Raw genomic sequence first — 18,479 nt, 5'->3', positions numbered from 1 at the left:
TTTTTTTATTCATGATATATATTTTTTATTATTATTGTAACTAGTATTTATATAGTGGCGCCGACATTACTCATTACTTGACAAAGTCCATAGTCATCATTATTATTATTATTATTAATAATAATAATATTATTATGAATAATTTACAGTATTTATATAGTGATTTCATATTACACAGCGCTGTACAAAGTCCATAGTCATGTCACTAGCTGACCCTCAGCAGGTACATCTAATGTCCCTACCATAGTCATATCTTATTATTATTCTAAGATCAATTATGGGGTAAACCAATTAGCCTAACTGCATGTTTTTGGGATATTTATATAAAAAAGCCTTATTACTTTGCCACCATATTTTCTACTCTCTGTTGTCATATTATTATCACTTTAACATTTCCTTATCAAATTCTACTGTGAAAAGGTTAAGCAGAACATTTTATTGGTTTTCACTTTTAAATGCTCTACTTTATGAAGTGAAATTCTGTTATTGTTACAAAGGCAGATTGTGCTTATTTGTAGTTATTTTGCAGTAATTCACCTATAAGGCCCATTCATACCACTTGTGTGGCATTTAGCATGCATTTAGGTACGTTGACATGTAAGTTGTAGATGTGTCTCCAAAAGCACCCCTGAATATAATGCACCCTTGTAGCCTCCGCTGTAGCCCTCATCTCTAAGGAAAATACTTTCAAATGAAATTAGGGGACTGAAAATGGAAAGAAATCAACCCGAATGACAGCATGTAGGAATACTCTGCACATTTATATAAGTTATAGTCAGCTTTTTCATGAGCGTGGTCATTTAGGCCTCCAGAATAAAAGTAAGAAATTATGCTTGCTCAGCAGTATGAATGGAATATACTTAATTGAAAGAGGCTTTACCACAAAGAGCAAATCATGTGAAATCTTCCTGTAATACCTAAGTGGCATTTTAAATCTTTAAACCTGTTTATTTCAGATTACAATCTAAAAACTGCATCTTTGATACATTTAATCTAAAACTGCAGGTGCCTGGTAGTTAAGAAGAATATTATGTTTCTTATCCAGATATAATACTTTACACTGTTCATGTCAGTGTGTTGCAGTTATACAACGACCCCCCCGGACACATAGATGTGAACCATCATTGGGTTGTAGTTCACTGTATTGTGTAAAATGTTGCATCTCTGATAAATGTGCATTGCATATTAACATATGATGTGAGAAATCACAACACGACACAGGTGAAAATTAGCTTTTTATTCTGTACTTCTTGATCTAAAAATAAACTGAGCACCAAAAAACATGCAGTTGGGTTAATTGGCTTTTCCATGACTATGGTAGAAACATTAGATTGTGAGCCCCTTTCAGAGACAGTTAGTGATATGATTTTGTACAGCGCTGCGTAATGTTGTTGCTATATAAATACTGGCTAATGATAATAATAACAATACACAAACTGTAATTGTAGAATCTCAATGAAGGTACAGCAGTGCAGGGTAAAGTCCTGCCTGTACTTTCACGTTCTTGTGCCAGTATTAGATGGATGGCACCCATTCTCATTCTTAAGCACTATACATTAAGCTGTGCTTTTGTGGCCCAGAAAATGAAAGAATGTGAGCATTCAAAAAAACCTTCATTTTCATTTTTCTTTTCAAAAATGTTGTATTGCCATGTTTGAAAAAAGTTTCCATATTACAAAGAAAAACTTTTATCAAGAGTAAAGAAAAAAGGGTATAAGTTTAAGTTAAAAGAAAAAAACAAAAGAAACGTAGTACATTATCAGACTTCAGCATTCTGAAGATTATGGGACAGACAGATATAGTTGTTAGCAGAGAATACACTATGTAGGTAAATCCAGCATCAACAGCCTACAATATATGGGATGATAAATATTCTGGAAACATAAGAACGGTACTAAAGGGTATGTCCTGATCAAGGGATGACAAAGTGCAACGCCTTCACACCTGTCATCTAGGAAATAATATGGGAAAGAAAAAGAAAGAGATACAAAATCAGTAACTGAAAGTAGGTAGTAGCAAAAGAATACAATGAAAGACATACTGTTCCTACACAATTTGATACTTTTCAATTGAATCATTTACAATAGCTGACAGCTTTTCATTCATAGGATAGCAAACATCTTACGCTTGACTTGAGAGATGACACTTGTTAGCACGGTGCACCACCAGGCTCTACCCAATTTCTTTTAGCCGAAAGTGGACGTTCGTACAGGCCGAAGACCTATAACTGAAAAGGGTTCCCTGGGTATAGGTGTTTAGTTCCACTTTAAACATTATTTCTGTATCTGTCTGTGGTTTAGCTTTACATTTTTAAACAGAAATGTCATCCCCTGATATATTGGGAACATGTTACAAGCATCATACATTCAAATATAACCATATTTCTTGCTGATATCTATAAATGATATCATGTAGGAAGGTGCTGAAAAACTGCAAGCTGTGGTTAAATAATTATCAGTCAGCATCTTATGTTTCATCACTCCAGTATAAGGTGTTTGTAAAGTGTATTCACCAGTATTACAGGATGACGAGAGCAGCATATACTGTGCGCTGCCTTTCCTAACAGATTGTGTACAGTCAACTGCAGACCGGCATATAATCTGGCACACTGTGCCTTTTTTCTTTACCTTGACTTAAATGTCTTAAATGGAGTAGTAAATGTAGAATTACTTTTTCTCTAGGTTCTGAAAGTTACAGTAGCATGGTGACTTATCCCCCCTTCTCCTTTGTCCCTTCAATTTTTATTCTATTCCATGCATAGTTTTATTTGGAATGTGAACATTTGTTTGAAAACTTGGTGCTTTGTGAATCCTTTATTATGAGTCTATCCATTATGAAATGAATATATTTGTAAATCAAATATTTATATTGAGCTTATTGACCCTTAACATTTTAAGTGAGAATAGGTGTTAGAATCATGAAAATCGGGAAATTTTGCTCATTTTTAAAGACAAGCTACATGCTAAAATATAGGAATACTATACCCTCCTCAGACGCAACTGTTTCAGAATTCCTGTGGGTTCCACATAGAAAAACATTTTGTCTCAAATACTTTGTTGCCTTCTCTAAAGCAGCAGCACATGATGCTCTGATCTCCAAATCTTTACTCTTTCTGTGATATACTGGCCTCCTTATTCGGGCTCCCACATGACTGCTTTATGTGATGTGAACAAATCATGCAGATAGTGATATAAACATTCAAAGGACATCCACTGTTAAATTACTGACCCTATCAGTGAGTGCTGGGGACCAACGAGCCCTGAATCAGCAACCCTCACAACCCTGACCAGGCTCCTGGATTGTGTACCAAAGTAATTATATCTCACTTTACCAAGCAAGAAAAAAACAAAACACTTGAGTTGCATTGGCGGTGGACATTTTTGCCCAGAGATCAGCTTTAATTATAAAGTTCAGAGGAATACATTTTTTTTTCCAGGTCTCATGAAATGGCAACAGATGACAAGTCATCACCTACACTGGAATCTGCCAGCGAACTGCCCAGGTCTCCAAGTAGTCCATCCCATCTTACACATTTTAAACCTTTGACTCCAGATCAAGATGAGCCACCTTTCAAGTCTGCCTACAGCTCTTTTGTAAACCTATTCCGTTTTAGCAAAGGTAGGGTATGATGTGTTTATTTTATGCACTTTGCCTCCTGATTTCTACAAGGTAACATCTGTTAATGGGTAAATTCAATAAATTATAGACAATGAATGAGGAGAGATGAGCTTATTGCAAATACAGTTTGTTATTGCAATGGTGTATTTTCTACAAACTGCTATCCCACTTCTAGAGCCACGTTTCTCCTAACTATAGGATCCATTTAAAAATTTGGCATCAGGCAGGACTTTATTGCAGAAAGGGAAAGGTGATGTCTCTTCTGGAGTAACTATTCTTACCTGCTTGATCGCCGCCTCTGATTGTTGTTCCCTGTAGCAGCAAGATGTTTTTTTTTCAGTTGCAGCATTGTCCAAGTACGTCAATTCAACCTGCTTATAGTTTTCATTGGAACTGTGATCTTGATGCATTTCTCAATTTTATATTAAAATCCTAGGTGGTTATTTTTTATGCAAATAATGTATATCATAGGCAAGCATTTCTCAATCTTGTTTTTTTTTTTTTTTACCCCAGGGACACTCTTGAAACTTTTTACAAAATCCTAATTGACTAGCTGTCTCCAGGCTGTATATTTCTGTGTTTTTTTATCTTTTGTGTTTGGACCTACTTTTGCATAGAATGGGTTAAAAAGTTTTAAAATGTCTGTAAGATATGTATTTTTTTTTTTGCAATTTAGAGGATTTTACTCCCTTCCTGTAGAATAGATGAAGGGAGCAGCTTTCAGCAAGACAGGAAAGTATAGATATCACCAAACTTGCTGTCAGAAGTTATCACTTTTTTTACTCTATTAAAACATGTTTTGTCTGTGTTTTAATTGATAATCATCACTGTCTCTCCTGTTTTATTTATTAAATTAAAATGTTGAATCATTCAGTAATTAATTATTGGGAATATTTCAGATGAGGTCAGAGTGGCATCTTCTACGGAAAGGACTGAATCTGGTCCTGGGGACCCAACGATAAGGAACACATGGTCAAGTCCTCATCACTCACCAACATCACAGCCTGTAAAGTTTCCAGTGCAGTATAAGAAGCAGTTACTAGGAGAGAGAAGGTCTTCAATCAGCTCAGGTTTGTAGGCTAGGCTATTATTCTCTGTACAGTTTATGAAATGCAAAGCAGATTAGTAAATAAAAAAAAAACATGAATTTTACTAGATTTTTCTTTTTAGTTTCTTTTATTCTTTATTATTATTCTCATGGGTCCATATTGTACCCAGTAGCTCACACTGAGCTTACTCACTTACTGTGCATTTCTGGGGTGGCCAGTTAACCTAACCATGTTTTTGGGATGTAGGGGAATCCACAGCTAGTGTCCTGGAGAGAATTCAGCATAGGAACTAATGCTGCAAAGGCGAAGACTGCTTGCCATTTAAGTTTTTTCTTTTAAATATGTTGTACTAGTTTATTTGGGTGCTCATCATCTTTTTTATGCCTAATATGTATTTTTACCTGCCTATTTAAGCCTTAACCAAATAAAACCCAATTGTAGATTATATTTTTTTTTCCAGAGACCAGAAGAAAGGTTGAACCACCCCTGGGTCACGATCCTCGCACTGCCGTACAACTCCGCAGCCTTAGCACTGTAGTTAAACGTCTAAAAGAGATTATGGAGGGAAAGAGCCAGGTAACCATTTCTTTTTTTTAACTGGATTGGCATTCTTTTGATTGGATTAAACACAAAGAATCTTTTTGTTAATGTATGGATGCTAATAAAGCTAAACCTAATTGATTCTGTGCTTTCATATTTACCAGGACAGTGACCTAAAGCAGTACTGGATGCCCGATAGTCAATGTAAAGAGTGTTATGATTGCAATGAGAAGTTTACGACCTTTCGGAGGAGACATCACTGTCGACTTTGTGGTCAGATATTCTGCAGTCGCTGCTGCAACCAGGAGATTCCTGGGAAATTCATGGGTTATACAGGTAGGCAAAAGTGTGATTTATATTAGGAGGTTACTCTAAAGTAAAATGCATGTGAGTTTGTTGTTTACAAGAATTATTTATGTCTCTTATTGTTACCGAAAGAAATATAAAAATCAGATCCAAACCATTGAGGGTTGAAGTATTTTCTAGGTAGTATGCTTAGAGGACAGCTGTACATTTTGGCCTAAAAATGAATACTGTGATTAGTTTATATTGCTGATTTTAAAGGTGTGCTAGTTTCAACACAATATTTTCTTTATTTATTTTGTTAAAAGGAAAGCATTCCTTTTATGTAATGTTTCTGATAAGTCTAATAACACGGCCTTTTTTTGCAATTAACTATGAAAAAAGCAGTCAGAGATTTAATCTGACTTGAATTTTGCATAAACTTTTATCAGTAGGATGACAACTGATTGCTTAGTAGTAAATTTAATTATGGACACTTTATCTTTACACTTATTTTTTTCTACCTCTCTGGGATTAATTTTAGCTAATTTAGTCTTTATTCTCCACTTTAAAAATGGTGATTGACATAGGCCACAATTGAGATTTATGCTAAGTAGTTACAACAAGTGAATTGAGTTTCTGATCACCAATTTAGAAGTAATACAATGGGCCTGATTTATTAAAGCTTTCCAAGGCTGGAGAGAATACACTTTCTGATGAGTAAAGCTAAGTGATTCAGCGAACCTAGAATGGATCTGGTCCAGGATTAAAACATTTGTGAACAAATCCATTTTAGGCTTTTGGATCACCCAGCTTCACTGATGAAAGTGTATCCTCTCCTGCCTTGGAGAGCTTTAATAAATCAGGCCAATTATCTCTATTCTTGACTTTTAGAAGCCTGTTTGCCAAGGAACATAACCTGGCCTAAAATCTAATAAATAGCTAACCAGCAGGTTTCTAAAAATAAAGAATACAAAAAAAGAAATTGGTGGACACATTCTGTTCTCCACTTTGGATAAATAGCCTGCTAAGTATACTACTTTGTGCAGGATCATTAAATGTCAGTGTTTCAATGAGAAACTGCAGTTTCAGTATGCAAAGACATGCTTCCCCAAAATAACTAGGCTTCCCAAAATATATCTTCTCAGTCTGTGTAGATTCTTGGGATCAAGACTCACTGACAGGAACTATTGGTCAGTCTGTATAGTAGTTTAAACTACATTTATAACAATCTCTGTCATCTTTTTATTTCCCTTTGTGTTGCTGTTGCATATTTTTCTTTGTATCCTTTCTGTTGAAGTCGTAGTTACTAGGAAGGTTAGTTACGGAAAAACTAGTTAATCTGTTTTAAAACACCACAGGGATCCTAATCCTTCCCCCTTCTATCCAAAAGTAAAAACAGGTTTGGCTGGATACTATTTAAGCTCCACCGACAAGTATAGGTAACCTTGCAGACACAAGGTAAATAGTGTTTCAGCATTGTAATTATCTACCTATGCTTTCAGTTTTGTGTTTTCAAGTTTTGTGTATAGGAAAAATTAATTTAAATCTTAGTAAATCTCATCAATCTAAATCATAACATAAAAAGGGACTATAGCGAAAGTTTTCTTACTTGCTTTTAAAAGCATCTTAGCCAATTGAATGGAACATCCTTATGGACAATGAACACTCTGCTCATTTTATTACATGGTTACCTGTATTGGCGTTCATTCCTTTTTATGGAAAAATTGTTATATTGTATTCCTCAATCTGAAGGTGATCTTCGGGCTTGTACCTACTGTTGTAAGATTGCCGTAAACTATGCACACTCCACGGACAGCCATGTATTCGGAGAAGACCTGACTGCATTGTCAGATTCTTCCTGTTCAGTCTCTGTATTGGATCCAGGGGAACCCCGCACACCGGTCGGAGGAAGAAAGTCCAGTCGCAATATATTTTTAGAGGAAGATCTTGCCTGGCAAAGGTAGTTGTATTTATTTAATTATTTTTTTACCCCCCCACTTGTATTTCGTACCCGTTGGTCTGTTATAGCCTAATTCACCCTCTTTAACTATTTCTATAATAGAGTCCAGCTGCATATAGAGTAATATTAAAAAATAAATATATCTATATTTTTACTAAGTTCTACAGTGATGGTTATAAATACCCGTACTTCCAACAATGCACATGTACTGATCATAAAGCAATATTCAGGGGGCATGTTGGAGCTGGGCTACTTCTTGAGTGTAATTAGGCATATATATATTATATATAAATATATTTATAAAATTGTTTTTATAAATATATAAAAAACTTTAAGTCTGTGTACACCTGCCAGATGATTCTTATCCGGTTATTGCTTCAGAGCTGGTGGTAAATCTAATGTGTGTACAGCCCTCCTCCGACGTCATTCATGGATCTGCCCTGGAGATACATGAACAATCGTAATACAAGTGAAGGGGGGAGAGCGCAGCAGGGTGCTGCTCCCTAGTTCCTCCCTCTCCATTGAGCAGAATGGCGTACAGCGCTCGTTCATGCAACTTTCAGTCTTTTGTAGTTGTAAAGGATCCTGAAAGATCCTTTCCAACGACAAAATTCTAATGTGTGTACGTAGCCTAAGAGTATATAATGTTACTGTTTTCAAGCAAATGTTTGTTTGTTTATAAAAACAGGAAATATTGATGATATAACAGACAGATTGCTAAAGTGTTTCAGCAGTCAGTGTATATAGAAGAGAAATGTGCGGGTCATGACAGCTGACAGTATGTACAGGAGAGGAAGATAGGGGTCATGACAGCAGGCAGTATGTCTAAGAGAGGAGTGTGGGAATAATACTAATTATACTAATAATACTAATAATTTTATATTAAACCAGTTCAAAAACATCACTTGCTAATCTTCTTGGAAATCAACCTCTCGTGCTCTCCCCATATGCAGATTGTGGGATTTTTTTTAGTTCTCTACGGACCACAGATTACCACATCCCTCAACGATATGGTGTAGTTGGGTATCACAATAAGACAACCAAAATTGTATTGTATTGTATTGATTTAACAGAGATTTGTATTCCCTAAATGTTAAAACTTCATTATGTGAGGAGTCCAGTGCATACACTATTACTTAAAAATGTCAATTTCCTGGTTTCATGTTGCCATGTACATATCTTTTCTTAAGGTATGTACTGGTGTAATGGTCTGCATTGCCATGGACATCAAAGGTACCCAACTAAACAAATATTGTTTATTATACTCTAAAACCTTATACATAAAAAAAAAAACCTAAAACTATTTAACCAGTTACCACTAAAACCTATCCCTGCAAATGTTAAGCATCTAACTTGCAGGCACTCATCTGTCTTAGTGCCTGAAAGATAAAGTTTAAGCGTAGTTCTTGTTGGCAAATTCTAGGTAAAGCTCTTTGTTTTTTTTTTTTTGTTTTGAAGACTGATGCCATTGGCTTTTTTTTATACTTGTTTAGCCTTGTTCATCAGGATTCCGCTAAAACACTGTCAACGCGTCTTACTTCTGTTCAAGAAGATCCTGGAAAGTCTCCTGCAAGAAATCGGTGAGAAAGGAAATATTCTACTTGTTTCAAGAAGGACTGCACTATATGATACATGTATTGATGTAAAAATTATCTAAAAATGCAGAAAAGCACATCGCAATGCATGTTAAAATGGAAACATTTCGTAATGCTCTAGTGTAATACTGGTCTTAGATTTAATTATCTTAAATAGACATTCCAGGGTCATATTGCTCTGCTGGATTAATGGCCTGCTAGAGACATAAAGGTAGTTAATTACAAAAAAAAAAAAGGACAAAGTTTTTTGATAAACTATTGGTCTGTGCTGCTACTGCAGCTTGTTACTTTATCCTTCCAAGTGTTAAAAATATAATTAAAAGAAGTAAGATAGTTATGTATTGGTGGAATAATCACAGTCTTTGTATGTGAAGCCAAACACCCAACTTATATAATGATTCAAGAATAAGTCAGGGACTCACTAGTTAAATTTTCTTCACCCTCATCTGCAATTTGCTCCACAAATTGTGTCGCCGTCATCAATTTTGATACATTTGATATGGCTTCTAGATTGCACACATAATAGATGTGACTTATTTGTTAATGCATTGGCAAGATCATTGGTTTCTTTGTAGTCTTGAGTATTACAATAAGATCCAATAATGTCATGTTTATCTAAAATTAATTTAAAAAGACTGCAGTTTTAGAATAACATGGAGGCTGCTTTTGCTGACCTGTTGTTCTGAGAATGCTATTTGTCAGCCTGTCATGTGTATCTGATGGTTTCAATAACTGGAAGGAGTGTGTCAATTAGGGGATATGTCTTCAGCTATTTGAACTATTCCTCAGCTAATTGATCAGTGTGACAGCCTAGCCAACTTAAAATTTTAAAGGTATCTCAGCAAAGACTCCCAACCTTTTGATTTATCAACTAGTTTTATTTAGAACTGTTTTCAATTTTTTTTAATTTTATTTTTAGTCTCAAATCTTGGATGTAGTCAGAGCCATAGTTGTTTTAGTTCAAGCATTCTACTGATGGCTGGAGGGGCAAAGCTGGACTGCAGGCACAAAAACTTTCATTTAAATATACTACTCAATAGCCACAAAGAAACTAAATCAGCTTTGTGTGCACTAAATGTTTTGCAGATGTTTGTATATCAAAGTATCATTGGCATCAGCATGCTGCACATCTGGAGTTCAGCTTTAAGACTGTATTAAATTTGAGTTAATAAGTTAGACTAAGAGTTAATCAATGAGTGGAACGGTGGTCCCCATTGGAGAAGATTAACCTTCACCTATGTTCTAAGTAAATTATCAACTTACAAACAGTCATTGGGCTGGTGGCAGGACAGATGTAAAGGCTGAATCATCCCAGCCTTTAGCTGTATTTTTTTTTTAAATTTTCAGTAGCAGTATGTTCTACAAACATACTGGATGAAAAATTTGGGGAAATACTTTTCTTTTGTATTTTATAATTTGTTCTTTTTTTTTTATCCTTTAAAACAAACCTAAATACACCTATGAAGAGTAACTACCAGCACCTTACCACTGCTCACCAATGCCATTAAAACCTTTCCAACAGTTATATGCTAACAAGTCATGCTCTTGCTGGATACCAGGGTCCTACTCTGTGTGGTGGGATCAATGTAAGGCAAAAACACAGATTGGCTATCTTTGCTTAAGTAGCAATTCAATGACTTTGGTTCACCCAGGTCTCTTCTCTATTCTCGACTTCCCCTGTAAGGATTAGTAGGTCATTGGTACCTGAGGAGAGTTGTTTGTCCCAGTAGGTAGGTATCTGAGGGGTCGTGTTGGTACTTTTGGGTGAATAGCAATATGGGCGAGTAGTTTGTGTTCATTAAATGTTGTTTCACTTCTGTACACTTCACTGTACATGTTAAATATTTTTCTGATGTTTTTAGATCTGCCAGTATTACAAATTTATCACTGGATCGTTCTGGATCCCCCATGATTCCACCTTATGAATCCTCTGTCAGCCCCCAAGCCTCTCGCACATACCTAAAGAATGATACCAATGAAGAGGAGAGAAAAATACTACTGGTAGAAAATGTCTTTTTTGCCAATATTTTTTTGTATTTGTAATGACTATCTTCCATGCTATGTTCATTTTCTGATAAATATAAATCACATAATTAAATAGATCATTTACATTACCTTGCATTTTAAAACCTGACATTCCCCCAAACATTCCCTGGTGGGAATTGATTACTGCGATTGAAACACATGGACCTGGAAGATATCCATGAGGGAATGTTTGATTCCCTGTTTTATTGATAGATCAGTTAGGTATAGTGTCATTATTTATTAACTGAACAAAAGATTTTGAAGGTAGTAATGTGACAACTCTGTACCTAGTCTGAATAATAGTAATTCTTATTAAGTGAAAAATTAATATTATTATTACTACTACTACCACACAGTATTTATATAGCGATGACATATAGTCATGCCACTAGCTGTCCCTCAAAGGGGCTTACAATATAATGTCCCTACCTCAGTCACATGTCTTTAACACAGTTTAAGGTCAATATTGGGGGGAAGCCAATTAACCCAACTAACCTAACTGGAATGTGGGAGGAAACCGGAGTACTCGGATGAAATCTATGCAAACACAGGAAAAACATACAAACTCCATGCAGATAGTGTCTTGGCTTTGAACCTAGGACCTAGCCCTGCAAAGGCCAGAGTGTTAACCTCTGAGCCACTTTGTTGCCTGGTGGCTTGTTTCTTTCAGCCTTATTCAAGGTGCAGTGAGATACAATTTTCCCAGCCCCCCAAAAAATGTTCCAAATAAATTGATTGATTTTTACAGTTGAATTTCTTTTATATTGCTAGCAAATATTTTTAAAAAAAAGTAAATCTATATTTTATTCAGCTTGGATTATTTGAGATAAATTAGAACTAGCTTCTAAATACGCAATGTATAAACTCTTACCAATATCCATCTTAAATTTATAGGCTTTTTTTAAACCTACAAAAAAAACTATTTACCAATCTTTCTATTTTTGCAGGATTCTGTGCAGCTAAAGGAATTGTGGAAAAAGATCTGTCACCACAACAGTGGCATGGAATTTCAGGACCATCGTTACTGGCTGAGAACATATCCCAACTGCATTGTGGGAAAAGAGCTGGTTAATTGGCTAATTAGAAATGGGCAAATTACAACTAGGTAACCTGTTCAAATTCATAATTCTAAAAAGATTTTTCTAAATTTACTCTAGGAATTATAAAGTTCCTATACTGTGTGTACCCTTAATATTTGTATTATCTTGTCAATAGAATTCAACCTATTAAAGCCACCTATAGCCAGATTTTTTCTTTACATAAAAGGGTAGACAACTCTTTTATGTAAGGTAAACATTACCTCCTTTTTTCTGCTTTAAAACTGTTTGCAATCCTATAAACCAGAAATGCATTGTAATAAGTGCTAAAATTTCCCCAAACTAACTTTCTATAGGTATTAGGTATTTTGGAAATTGGTTGTATTACGCTAGGCTTCAAATTGACAATGTGTTGTAATAATTATTTCTAGGGCTCAAGCTATAGCAATCGGCCAAGCTCTTGTGGATGGTCGTTGGTTAGATTGTGTCACCCACCATGATCAACTTTTTCGTGATGAATATGCCTTATACAGACCTCTCCAGGTATAACACACGCTGTTTTTTGTGCATTTTAAAGGTTTGAAATATTGTTTATGGCTGTAATGTTCAGCTGTTTTCTACCCCTTCCTGATACAGCTGCTCCAATATTATAATGTTGTATTTGTTAATAGTGTGCTGGGTGGATGTTAACAGGTTTAAATTTCACTAAATGTCAGGCAGTTTTCCATAGTTTTACCTTTTAAAGTTAAACACAAGATGTTAAGAAAATGTTAAATGAAATAAAAAAGAGAATAATACAAAATAAATTAGCATAACTGTGATGTTAATTAATTTCATCCCATATGATCATAAATCCTGCATCGATAACTGTTCATAATTCCAGAGCATAGAGTTTTCGGAGACTCCTTCCCCCGATAGTGATTCTGTCAACTCTGTGGAAGGGCATTCCGAGCCATCATGGTTCAAAGATATCAAATTTGATGACAGCGACACAGAGCAAATTGCAGATGAGGGTGAAGATAATTTAACTAGTAAGTGCCTGACTAATTTTTATTCATTGTGATTCTCTTTTTAGTGTTTTGACCATATTTGTCTTTTTAATGAACATACGTTCATTAACAAGACAAATATGGTCATATGGTCAAAATTAGCACTTTTACAGACGTTTAAATATCAACATGTTCTAGGTGATTTATTTGCTGTGTCATGTCAGTTCTTAAAAAGGCACTCGGGACTAACATAATATGAGCAGGGATACCCAAGTTCATAAATATATTAGTCCTGAATGTACTTTTAACAACTATGACATGGCACAGCAAAAAAATCACCTAGAACATGTTGATATTTAAATGTCTGTAAAAGTGCTAATTTTGTTTTATGTATAATGTGACAGGACAGCCTGTCTGTGTAGATTCCTATGTTTAAGTCTGCTTTGCAATTTCCTAATCATACTATCTCTACTCTGCTATACCTAATTTTAATCTTGCAACTATTAGAATGCATGGGAGAGCAGAAAGGGAGCCAGAATTGTTAGGAACCCTTCATTGCCCAATCATCTTAGTTGGGCTGCAGAGGTATTCATACCTTGAATGATTTGAGGTAAACCTTAAGGTGTTATACATTGCAATTTGAAAGTAAACTTAGTTGTCTGTGCAGTAGTCTTGGCATTATATTGCTTTAGTGATGAGAAGAAAGAGCTATAATTGTTAAACATATCACATATTTTTAGCAATGTCATTTCAGGTTTTGCTCATAGTGATACTCCTTTTAAATTATTCTCTGATAATTGTATTAATTTGATACTTTATCTTCCTCTACCTTACTTACCTTTTTTTTATTCATCTACTGAACTAGAATTTACTTGTTTTGTTGGGCCTAAATCTAATTTCTTGTTGCATCTATGGCAAGCCTTGAATAGTTTTAGGGAAATGAGGCTGCATGAATTCATGCATGGACTTGGTTATGTGGCAGCTTACATAAAAACTAAATGGCTTTATCACTTGTCTTCATAATCCTATTATTATAAAGAATTGATATAGCGCCATCATATTACACAAAGCTGTACATTACATAGAAATAGAAAATGACAGACAGGTACAGGCAATGTCACAGGAGGAGGGAGCGGACTCTGTTCAGAAGAGCTAAAACATTCAGTGGTGGTTTGTATAACATTTTTCCAGCATACATATTCTCCTTTTTTGTGAGTTAGCCTTGAATTTCTACCTTTCTTTTCATATCCCCTGTTAGTATGAAGTTATTATTCTAGTATATAGATGTTTCTATTCCAAGTTCCCCAGGGTCTGTCCTCGAGTACAACTAAATAGCTTTAATTTTTCTTTGCTGGTATGCTATATTTTTGGATAAGTGTCTACTTGTGAACCTGACCAAGTAGTTGCATTTAAGGACTCTTCTTGGGGACTTCCAAACTAAATGTAGTATTTTCCATCCTTCCCACTTTCCCTTTGTTTCCCTCCACCTCTACCCTTGGCTATTTCCCTTATCTGCATCATGCAAAGATTCCGCCAGTCCTAGCAAACGCACATCAGTCAGCAGCTTCCAGTCTGCTATGGATAGTGATTCGGCCGCATCCATCAGCCTCAATGTGGAGATGGACAACGTTAACTTCCACATCAAGAAGCACTCCAAGTACCCCCATGTGCCCCCTCACCCTGCTGACCAGAAAGGTATTCATTTGGTCATTACCAAGCGCTTCCATTGTAATTCTGTTTTGATCTGGATCATGATTTCATGTTACCATTGTTATGTATTGTATCCTCGCCCTTAATCCAGTGACAGCTCTTCAACAAAATCAGGTAGTGTTAGAATAAAACAATTGCATTCATAGTGTGGTACTTAGGGATATATACAGGGATAAGAAAAACTCTGATAAATAGCAAGTACTTCTAAATCGGTCACACCACAATTTCAGAGAGGGAAAAAAAAATAATTTAAAGTCTTTTCTGTTTACCCTTTTGTGAACGCAATATAACTTTTTAGCATGAAAAAAAACCCTGCTCACAAAAGAGTTAACTTGCTTTATGCTACTAATGGTGTGTGTGTATGCATATATATGTAAGGCAGAGATAGATTCTGCTTTCCATTCACCAGAAGAATCAATTGTCTCTGGTTTAGGAGTTAACTTGCATGTCGACCATTCCAGTTTCAGATATAAAGTTGGTATTGGAAAATATTTAGGAATCTATTTAGGCAGGAGGTTTTCTACCAAAAAGTATTATAATGAATTGAAATGCCTTAAAAACTGAGGTGTTCCTGGGCCGGTATTATGTTTAATGACGTAAAGGTGAAATCAGTTGGTGATAAGTCAGTGTTGGAAAGCTCAAACTAAATAACCCAAAAACAAAACTGTAAAATACAGCTTACCATCCTTGGCTATGGTGGCTGCATAAGTTTTCTTTTTTTAGGCTCAGAACATTTTTTTTTTTTTTTTACTTCCTGTGAGCTGTGCAGAAAGAGAAGAACCTTAGAATTATATATTCCTTCCATACACTCATCTTCCCTTCATCCCCTTTGCAATGAATTGCAGGAAGAAATGGTTTATGCTCATCCTGACAGCCTTGACAAACTTCCTTGCCAGATGCAATGGAGATGCAATGGAGGAGTGCGTAAAGTTCCCAAGAAAAAGAAGCTGTGCATGATTATTAGTTTAGAAATAGTCAAAAAGTCAGAAAAAAAAACTTATTGCATATGCTGCATCCAAGATCTAGTAACCTACAATAAATATTTATTATTTTAGTTTATTATTGACTTTAATATTCATGCTGTGTTTGGGTGAAAGCATAGTTTAAAAAAATTATCCTTCAGGCTTCAGAATGTATTTATTGTTTATCATTTGTTTAGGCTTGCAGTACTATATTGCTGCTTCTCTAGGCGTGGTTTTGGTCTAGCAATGCGACTGACCTCTACCCCCCTTATATGGTTCATATATGGAACATGAATCATTTTTTTAATATTTACACCAAAATATATGGATTTGTATTTTATTTGTAAGATTGATTACGCTTAAATCTAAAGCATAAAGATTGCTAAATGACACCTGGCTGTAAGCACACAAATTACCTTTACATCATAATTTGCACTGTTTTTATTATATTCTTTCTCCAATACCTTATGTACACATACAGTTTGGGGGAAAATGCACCTTACAGTTGGTGGGGAATAGTTATACTAAAGAAAAGTGTACCTGATGTATCTACTTCACAAACGCTACAGCACATGTACCAATAAAATACATCCCAGTGCAGGGAGTCAAGAGTAAGTAAACCAAATTGTCAAACCAAAGACAAATGTTACTAATACTTGGACATAATGATCATTTATTGGCAACACATTTAAATATCTAACAATTTAAATCTGAACTCCAGGCATATGGCTAAATGTTTGACCTGCTATGGGGATGAACACCTTAGACTTTCTGACTGAACAGTGATAGAGCAGAAGCAGCATTTTGAATGGCAACCCAACATGCCCACGCACCTGTACACCCTAACACATAATGTGCACTGCGGTAAAATCAACGGTTTGTTGAAATATTGTGACTAAGAAATAAAATGTATTTCAAGCAAAAAAACCTCTTCTACATGTACATGTATGGAGTGGAAAAAAATTAGAACTCTTGTAGGATTTTGCTGCTATTTGGGACTCTGATGGACAGAATTCCCTTCACTTCTTTTCCTACTGACTACGGTTTCCCCAGACAGGAAGTAAAAACAATCCAATATCCAAAATCCAAACAATTATTCTAAAGTTTTCACTATCTTATCCACACTCTGGCTTTGCCCACGTCTTTCTTCTCAGTCCAACCCTGCCAGTCCTCTATGGCCAGAGAAGTCACTGGTCAATAGGTGGTATCACTGGTCATGGTAGGTGGAAGACCTAGGAAATGTATGCATGTATTTATATTTAAAAAATACAATGGGAGGTATTACACCTCCAGATAGCAGATAAAAACTTCTTTTAGGTTCTCTTTCCCAATTTGTTGAAAATGAAGAAAAACATTTTGGAAAAATGTTTAATAAAATGTTTTTATTAAAAATAAAAGTTTAATAAAAAAAAAGAACTGGTTAGTTGTAGTCATGTGCGTAAAGTTCAGTGTTTGCTTCAGTTTCCCTAAATCTATCAGATGAAGAGACATTGTTTCTATGTTTTTAAAGGTGCATACATGATTGCCATGGTAAATGCATACAAACAAAACCAAAGCATTGGAATCCAGAGTACAGCGTGTCTGTGAGCAGTGCAGTGACATGTACATACTGTATGTGGTAGGCGATCTGTAATTTGAGGCATCTGGTTTATGTGGCCTGACTCATACAGGGTGTGCTCTGCACATCACTTAGATGAAACACTACAGTCATCTTTTCTTTTTTTTTTCTTGTCATCATTCCTCTGTTTAGAGTTTCTTCAGTCTGAAGACGGAGGACAACAGATCATTTTAATTAGTGACGCTTTCATCAAAGGTAATGTACAAAGTTCTTGTTAAGGACTGCTTCTTTTTATATTTGTCATTCTTTTTGTTGTTTATTAAAATAAATGTCCATGTTCATGGAGCTGCTTGATTAAAAACACTACCTTCCCATTTTGAAACCTAGTCAATAACATGTTGTGAATGTTAATAAAGTGAATATATTTGTAATTTGTGCATGGACACTTGCTGTAGCATGTGTAGCACAAAAACACCTTGTGCTGGTTGGTTGTTGGCTAATACTTTACAGGACCTCGCTGTAGTCTAGTTGTGCCTTTATTAAAAAATATCTAGTTGACCTAATTTTCCCCATTCCTCCTATTTTATTATTTAAGATCATATGATGCTTTTTGTTATGCAATATACAGTTCTCTTTTTCATACCAGTGATCACATTCTTTCTGCATGTGAGTGGGTTGTGAGCATCTCTTTTATTCATTTATTCTGACAGTGTACTGGTCAAGATACTGCATGTCTCTCTATAACAATTAAATATTTACCAAGTGTTAATGGTCCATGCTTCACCCCCATTTTAGTGGTAGACTGATGACTCACAATTTCAGATATATAAACTGACGCACTAGGGTACACCCTAAACCTAAATCTGTTTAGGATGGACCTAAGCTTTTTCTTTAAAGTACGTCTAACTCAGGGAATCTCTGTGTCCTAAACATATCTTGATAATCTCTTAAGGGTAATGTATAGTAGTGTATTTGTATGAGTTTTCAATCTTTAAGATATGTTCGTATGATAGCCATTTTAAAAGCAAAGTATTAAAGGACAGTCATCTTAGAATGTCTGCTGTTGTCTTTGCTAGCCAGAGAACTCCTCCATAAACTTCTCTGAAAATAGATTTGTTTTGTTTCTGTGGACTTCCCTGACTTTGGGGTTT

General features: G+C 35.4%; 1 protein-coding gene across 1 annotated transcript in view; it reads left to right on the top strand.

The window, feature by feature from the left end:
• The window catches only part of PIKFYVE (phosphoinositide kinase, FYVE-type zinc finger containing), a gene marked incomplete in the record, with an annotated part of 92,057 nt that overhangs the window by 784 nt on the left and 72,794 nt on the right, over positions 1-18,479 (top strand). The window contains 12 exon segments of the mRNA XM_072418652.1: positions 3,437-3,618; positions 4,518-4,688; positions 5,128-5,243; positions 5,372-5,543; positions 7,245-7,452; positions 8,946-9,032; positions 10,910-11,048; positions 12,020-12,177; positions 12,541-12,652; positions 12,993-13,140; positions 14,626-14,793; positions 17,521-17,583. Of these exon segments, the coding sequence (XP_072274753.1) occupies positions 3,437-3,618; positions 4,518-4,688; positions 5,128-5,243; positions 5,372-5,543; positions 7,245-7,452; positions 8,946-9,032; positions 10,910-11,048; positions 12,020-12,177; positions 12,541-12,652; positions 12,993-13,140; positions 14,626-14,793; positions 17,521-17,583 (1,724 nt within the window).

Source organism: Pyxicephalus adspersus, chromosome 7 (assembly GCF_032062135.1).
Source record: "Pyxicephalus adspersus chromosome 7, UCB_Pads_2.0, whole genome shotgun sequence".
Classification (NCBI taxonomy): Eukaryota; Metazoa; Chordata; class Amphibia; order Anura; family Pyxicephalidae; genus Pyxicephalus; species Pyxicephalus adspersus.
The sequence above is the reverse complement of the archived record's forward strand: the minus strand, read 5'-3'. Positions and strand labels throughout refer to the sequence as shown.